Source organism: Theobroma cacao, unplaced genomic scaffold (genome assembly GCF_000208745.1).
Source record: "Theobroma cacao cultivar B97-61/B2 unplaced genomic scaffold, Criollo_cocoa_genome_V2, whole genome shotgun sequence".
NCBI lineage: Eukaryota > Viridiplantae > Streptophyta > Magnoliopsida > Malvales > Malvaceae > Theobroma > Theobroma cacao.
The window spans coordinates 9,191-16,477 of NW_017234814.1; the positions used below are offsets into that span (position 1 = coordinate 9,191).

General features: G+C 33.9%; 1 protein-coding gene across 1 annotated transcript; it reads left to right on the forward strand.

The window, feature by feature from the left end:
* The first annotated feature begins 813 nt into the window (after positions 1–813).
* Positions 814–2,124, forward strand: LOC18589263. The gene has a single exon (XM_018129831.1). The coding sequence runs from the start codon at positions 975–977 to the stop codon at positions 1,743–1,745; it is 771 nt and encodes a 256-aa protein (XP_017985320.1). The 5' UTR covers positions 814–974; the 3' UTR covers positions 1,746–2,124.
* Positions 2,125–7,287: the final 5,163 nt, after the last annotated feature.

Genomic DNA, 7,287 nt, shown 5'->3' on the forward strand with positions numbered 1-7,287 from the left:
TCTAAACCTATGCTTACATGTTGTCCAAGTAAATTAAAATAAAAAGAAAGTTTTATTATACTTATAATTCTAAATAAGACTCCTAAGTAAATAAGAAAAATATTAAAATTACGAACATATCCATTTATAACTTTTGAACTTTCATTTTGATTTTTGACACTCAACTTACTCTAACAAGTCATTTACGTTGTACTTACTTCCAACAAAATCACAACAAATTTCCTCGTGTAAAGCCTAGAAGGCTTTGGACGTACCGGGATAACGTGGGATATAAATCTTTTTGGAATTTCTCAAGTGTACAACAAATTCAAACCTCAATCTTACTGTACTTTTTCCTTGTATTTTTTCCCCTAGCTAATTATTCACATAAATAAAATGTGAAGAAGAGTCAGACTTGATAGCCAAGCAACGGTTATATGTCATGTTCTTGATGGTCAAGGTGAAAATTGAGAATCACCCACCACCCATAACACATGTTCACCATCCTTAAGACAGCCTTGTTAGCCACTCAGAACGCACCGCTGCTGACGACAAAGCTAGCAACTCTTTTATGGGACTTAACGTAGCCGACCCCTTAAGCCTTTAGCTAAAGCTACCAATTAACCTACAAAAACAAGAACTATTGACCCAAAAGGCTCTTATATTACTAGGTTCCCTAATTCTTTTGATAATACAGCCATATTTCTTTCTAGATGCTTAATTACCACTGTTTCTCTCTTTCTCTCTCTCTCTTTCTTTTCAATTGTTTTGTTATGTGATCTAGAAGCTATATATGGACAATCATTAAAACAAGAAAAAACGGTAATTATCACTTTTCTCTTTCTTTTATACAATTCTGTTTTTTGGTATATACTCTATATTCTCCCTGTTAGACCAGTTCTTTTTCTAGAAAGCTTTGCCTAAATCTACTTCTCCTCTTCTTGTATAAATCTTCCAATTTCCTCTCTCATTCTCCGTCAAACACACGAAAGAGCATGGGAGAAAACATGGCTAGTATTCAATATCTTCAAGACGACCCAGCTGAAGAGGCAGAAGAAGCACTTTCTCTCTGTGACCTTGCCTTAGATTTAGATGCCAATGGCAACTCTGATAATGACTTGGGAAAATTGCCTGCCCAATCTCGAAGATCATCGTCCGAGGCTGCCCCTGAATTTTTTGAGTTTCTCAGCGACGTTAGCTCTGATATGTGCCCAGCTGACGACATAATTTTCTGCGGCAAACTCATTCCTCTGAAGCAACAACCCGTTTCCTTTCAAAGGCAAAAAGGTTACCCTTCTGATGAAAAGAGAAAAAACCATGTTTTACGCAAACGATCCGAGTCACTCTCCGAGTTACGCAGCAGCTCCATGACTCGTTCCAGCAGCACCAAGAACACTACACTTCTCAGGAACAGCCGTTCCTTGGATTATCAAAAGCTTCACCGTTATGAGATGGAGAGGAACCCTTCGACAAGAAGCGCTGGAAAAACCCATGTTTTACCCAAAAAAGCTGTAAAGCCAAGGTGGTACGTTTTCATGTTTGGAATGGTTAAGTTTCCACCGGAAATGGAGCTTCAAGATATCAAAAGCCGGCAGTTTGGACGGAGTCCTTCGGTTATGTTTCCGCCGATGGAAGATGGGGGCAAGAAGTTCGCCGGTAACCGGTGCTCCGGCAAGGGTTCGTCTTGGAGTTTGTTAAAAGCGCTGAGTTGCAGGGATCACACTAGCGTTGCTGTAACGGCGTCGTTCTGGATGCCTCAAGCCTAGGAGTAGCACCTATGGTTTTACTTTTGGATCACCTCTCTGATATTTTTCTAGTGGATTTTCGCATAAGAGCGTATTTTGGTAATTTCAGTATGCTTGAAGGGTAAAAAAATTACACTAATGACGACTATACGTAGACGGGAGGATAATGTACGGTAGCGGTCCATTGGTGATAATGTCCTCTCACTCTCCACTTATTGATTTTATTTATTTTTCGTTTATTGTTAATTTTTTTATTTTTAGTATGTTGGGTAGCTATAGAAATTAATGATAATCACGAGAGTCCGTACAATGACATTATTGATCATATCACCAATATTTATTAAATTCATTTTGTAATACTTAGGTCAGAAAATACACGTCACTTTTGGACTTTTGCTTTTATTTTCATTTGGAATTTGGTAGTTAATAATTTATAATTTGCAACAGAAACAAAGATTTGTGACTTTGCTTTCTCAACCTCTCTCATTATAATGTGACAAAAATTTAATTTGATTTAAGTGACTCTTCGATGTGAATTTTGAAATAAGAAAGACATTTGTACATAAGCCGTGATGCTTTATTTTGTTTCTTTTTGTTTTTCGATCGAGAAAAGGGGATTGAATTAGATCTTGAATAGGAGTAGGTATATCAAATACTTGTTTTCTTTTTTATCGTTTGAGGGAAAAGAAAACTTCCCTATCTTATGATTCTATTTGTTTCCATGACAACCACATGTTGGATTTTGATGTTGATTGAAATATAGTGGTAATTTTGAATATGTGATGTTTGATAAGAGATGATTTTTTTTGAAGAAATTTACGATAAATTGTATCTAGTGATTGGTAAGAGTTTGATAATCTTACGTTACGGTGATTTAAGTTTTTTCCACTGAGGTGAAGTGATGTATATATTAAATGTAATTAACAATATTACCTTTTTAAATTGTGAATAAAATACTTGCTTTCTCACAAAATTATAATTACTTTTATAGAGTAAATATTTATTTTTTAAATACTATTATTTTTCCAAACTCAACAATACATCACATACTTTCTCTGATTTTTTTTATATTATATATAATTTTTGCTCTCAACAAATTCATTATCATTTTTATATATGTAATTTTACTTTCTCATTCATCTAAAGATTTTTACGTGATTAATATCATAGAAGTTAATTTTACCTATTGATAAACATAATTTTCATATTCGTTGACTAAATCATTTAGTTTTAACTTCTATCCAAGAAATAAAATATTAATATTCTACAAATTGTTATCTTCATATATATCCTATAAAAAAATTTATTATTTTTAGATATTATGATTGTTTTGGTATTTTAAACAAATTTATATGTGATTTTTCACATGATTTTCCTAGCAATAAAATCATGATGACGATTAAATTAGTATGGTGATTTTGAAATTGATATCAAATGCTACCATAAGAGTGGATGAATCCTATGACAAAAGAATTAATTGAAGAAGTAGATAATAAATTGTATTATTTTTAAGCTTGAATTGCCGATCCACCGTCCAAGAAATTGAAACTAGGAATATTTACATTTTCATTGTCTCTCATATTTCTAGTATATGTAAGGGTTGTTGAGCATGGAAATGCTAATCATGGAAGCTTGGGCTCGGTTCATCCAAAAGTTGATGGTTGATATTCAAGCGAAATAAGTAGAATATAGTTTATGAAGCAAAGCGGGTATTATAGTAGTGGTGCTCCCCATAGCCCCTTTCCCATCTACTGCATCATAATATAGACTACTTATGTTGTCAACAATGATAATGCCGGCAATCGAAGAACAAGGAAATTAAAGGAATGGGAAATGAACTCCTTCTCCTTTCTATGAATGTATAACTCGTTGAGGTGGCAAAATTTTTAATTACTTTATACCAATATAATCTTAAGTTTGGGGAAATAAATCCCAAGCTTAATATCATGAGTTCATGTTTTTAATTCAAAAGAATGACATTTTATTTCACTAAATTGTGCAAGGCTCTTGTTGTACTGTCTCAATTGGATCTATCTCGATCTTGATATTTCTTATGAGAGCCCTAAGTCAATGAGAAATTGGTCTGCTTTGATACCACTTGTCACAGTAAGCCCTTATTTATAAATTTAAGACCCACCTCATTTCTTATTAATGTAAGATCTATGACATTAATACTATGCTATAGTCTTCAAAAATTTAATACATGGTCCAACTCATTGCTATCACAACTAGAAAGGAGAGAGCTTGTTTTCATGCATATTCATGTTTTGGAATCTTTAATATAAATGTCAATTATTATGTAATAAGTAAGTGAGATTAATAAATCAATAAATGTAATTAATTTATGTAGAAGAAGAAATAAGTGTACCTAATTTAGACTGAAAAAGAAAAAACTTTTCATAAAAATTTCGTCTATCAGAGTGATAATCTCAAATCCTGTCAAAGATATTGAAATTTAGTAGCTACTTCCTTAATGTCCAGAGAAATTAAGCCTAGAATGAATATGATACAATGTCTTAGTCATTCCCCAGTCCAGAAGCATGAGCCAATCAACCATGAATATTTTCTTCAGATCAATGCACATTGACTTTGCTTTTCTTTTTCTCTTCAGACTTAGCATTTGGTTTTCATCATCCTTGTTGAAATTTTATTACGGTAATAATGGCAGTCAGGACTTTGTGGATCCATTCTGCCATAAAATTCAGACAGAAATCCAAAGAATTTCTTAAGCTAATTAATGCTTTAATCAAACTATTTCTTAAACGAGTACGTAGCAGTTAAACATGGAGACCATATCATGAGATGGAGTTGCTTTCTTTTCCAGTAAAGTAGTTTATTGCAATTGCAATGACTGCTTTCTTAGGGAGCTTGACGAATACACAATTATTCAATTAATTACAACGCAAATTCAATAAATGTAGTGTCACTTTGCCTTTGTCGCTGCTTTTTTTTATTTTTTATTTTTTATTTTTTTATGTACAATCATAGTGTCAAAACGTGAAATTTAAGTTGAGACTTGATAATTGTAAATCAATGATCAATAAATAGACAGTTAGTGCCGACAAATAATACAGGTCATATATATATATATATATATATATATATGCATGTTGTTCTCCTGGTATCTGTACCAATGCCCAACTATGGATACGGATAAGAATTAAGGGTGTTGTGGAGGATATTTGTATTGAGATACGTGGCACTATCAACAACCAAGCTCTTTAAATTAAAAGTATATCATGGTGAATTAATCTTCACTACAATTTTGCCCCTGTTTTGCCGCGGGTTGCAAAATTCTTTTGACTTGTCTATCTTGGTGTAGCGTTTGATATGGCGTTTTCATGGTCAAATCTGATCATGGACGTTAGATTCAGTGTTTCCTCGATCCGATCTGATTGTAAAATTTTAGATTGATGTTTCACACAATTAGATTCGATCGTAAAGGCACTAGTGTCGCCGTCGTCTTTTTATGGTTGAGAAAATTTAGAGAGAGTAAGAGAGCGGTAAATGAGTAGAGAGAATAAAAGATAAAAAATAATAGTTTTTGTGTTATACAAGATAATAATTCTCAAAATGGATTAAGAAAATTTTTGTTCCAAAATATATTATTTAGCTTATTACAGTAAAGAAAGAATAACCATTATTAAGGAAAAATTAATAATAATTATTCTAATCTCTCCCAATTAACCATTTCGTGAACCAAACACGATTTCAAAAATAAATTAAGAATAAGAAGGTAGTTATTCTATTACCCAATTAAACATGCACTAAAAGTTGTATTAATAACTTGTTGGCAGAAGAAAATATGGTAACGAAGATTTCAATAACATAAATAGGAAAAAAGCACATAAACGTATAGTTCATTTAAGGGGAAACTTTTTTTTAACCCTAAAATATGAAGTGTTTTTGGAAATAACCTTTCAGATAATTTGAACTATTTTTAGCTAAGAGATGAAAGTTTGGGACAAAAATGCCCTTAATGAGACCTCTTCATTGACACGCACTCTCATTCACATGCATGTTGGGGAAAACAAATTTGCGCAGAATTTATTCTCTCTAATTTTGTGCAAAACATCCATTTTTTTTTCGAAAAGCTTGTGCAAAATCAAATCATGTTGTAGGAGATGGTTTTCTGATATTTCGGACATCGCCGTAAACAAAAACACCGTGCATATTGGATGGCAGGTCTATTGAATGATCTTTTGATTCAAGGTCAGGGATAGGAAAGTGTTTGAACAAGTTTACAATAATTACACGGTAAGTCAATGAGTGAATGTCGATTTTTTTGTGGGTTTAGTGATTTGAATGCCATATTGATTGAGAATGTGGTTTAGTGTTTTGTTGTTAAATATGCATTACTGTATTATGTTGAAAATGCATTTCAAATAGTACGAGAAGATTGATCTTAAACCGAACAAGGAACCGATCATGATGAATCCAAAGCTTCAAGAATGATGTGAAGCAAGAAATCCCTGATACAGTGGTGAATTGAAAAGAGGAAGATGTGAATCTAAAGCACGAATTGGTCGTGCTACAACAGGCCATATGTGACACGGTAGTGACAGGCAGGGTTTAGAGTTTGTGAAATGTCATCGTGGAAATGTGTGACACGGCATGGTGGGAATGTATGACATAACATGGTGGGAATGTGTGACATGATATGGTGAGAATATGAGACACGACAAGGTTTAAAGTTTGTGACACGCCATGGAGGGAATATGTGACATGGCAAGGTGAGAATATGTGACACGATATTGAGGGAATATGTGAGAGGACATGGTGAGAATATATGACACGCTAGTGTGAGAATGTGACACGGCATGGTGTGAATATGTGACACGCCATGGTGAGAATATGTGAGACGGCATGGTGAGCATATGTGACATAGATGTGACACAGCAGATTTAGAGTTTATGACACACCATTGTGGGATTATGTGACACGGCATGGTGAGAATCTATGACACGACATGTTGAAATTGTGTGAGACGGCATGGTGAGAATCTGTGACACAGTTGTGACATGGTAGGGTTTAGAGTTTGTGACACACCATGGTGGGAATGTGTAACACGACATGGTGAGAATTTGTGACATGACATGTTGAAATCGTGCGAGACGACATGGTGAGGATCTATGACATGGCATGGTAAGAATGTGTGACACAACGTGGTGAGAATCTGTGACACACCATGGCTTGAATATGTGACACGCCATGGCTTGAAATAGAAAAAATGTGAGCAAATATGAAGGAAACCATTTGAAATTCTACGGCATGCATATTAGCGGTTGAGGTGTTTAAAAGGCCTTCTCATTTTATTATTATATTTTCAGCATTTGCAAACGTTTGTGTCTAAAGAAGTAAGAGAACTTGATTCATTCGTCATTCCCAAATGGACCAGACTGTTCGACTTCGTTATGTGCAAACTTAACGACATCACAGTGACTTCACAACAATAATGTTGATTTTCAATGAAGAGGTCAATTAGTCAGTCGTTAATTAAAACTTTCTTCTATTTGGTAATTTTTTGTTGGGTTGCTATGATATGTTTGTGTTTTTGTATTTG

Bases quoted from the DNA above. Each gene is read 5' to 3' on its own strand.
- LOC18589263 (XM_018129831.1), top strand. From the start codon at position 975: ATGGGAGAAAACATGGCTAGTATTCAATATCTTCAAGACGACCCAGCT.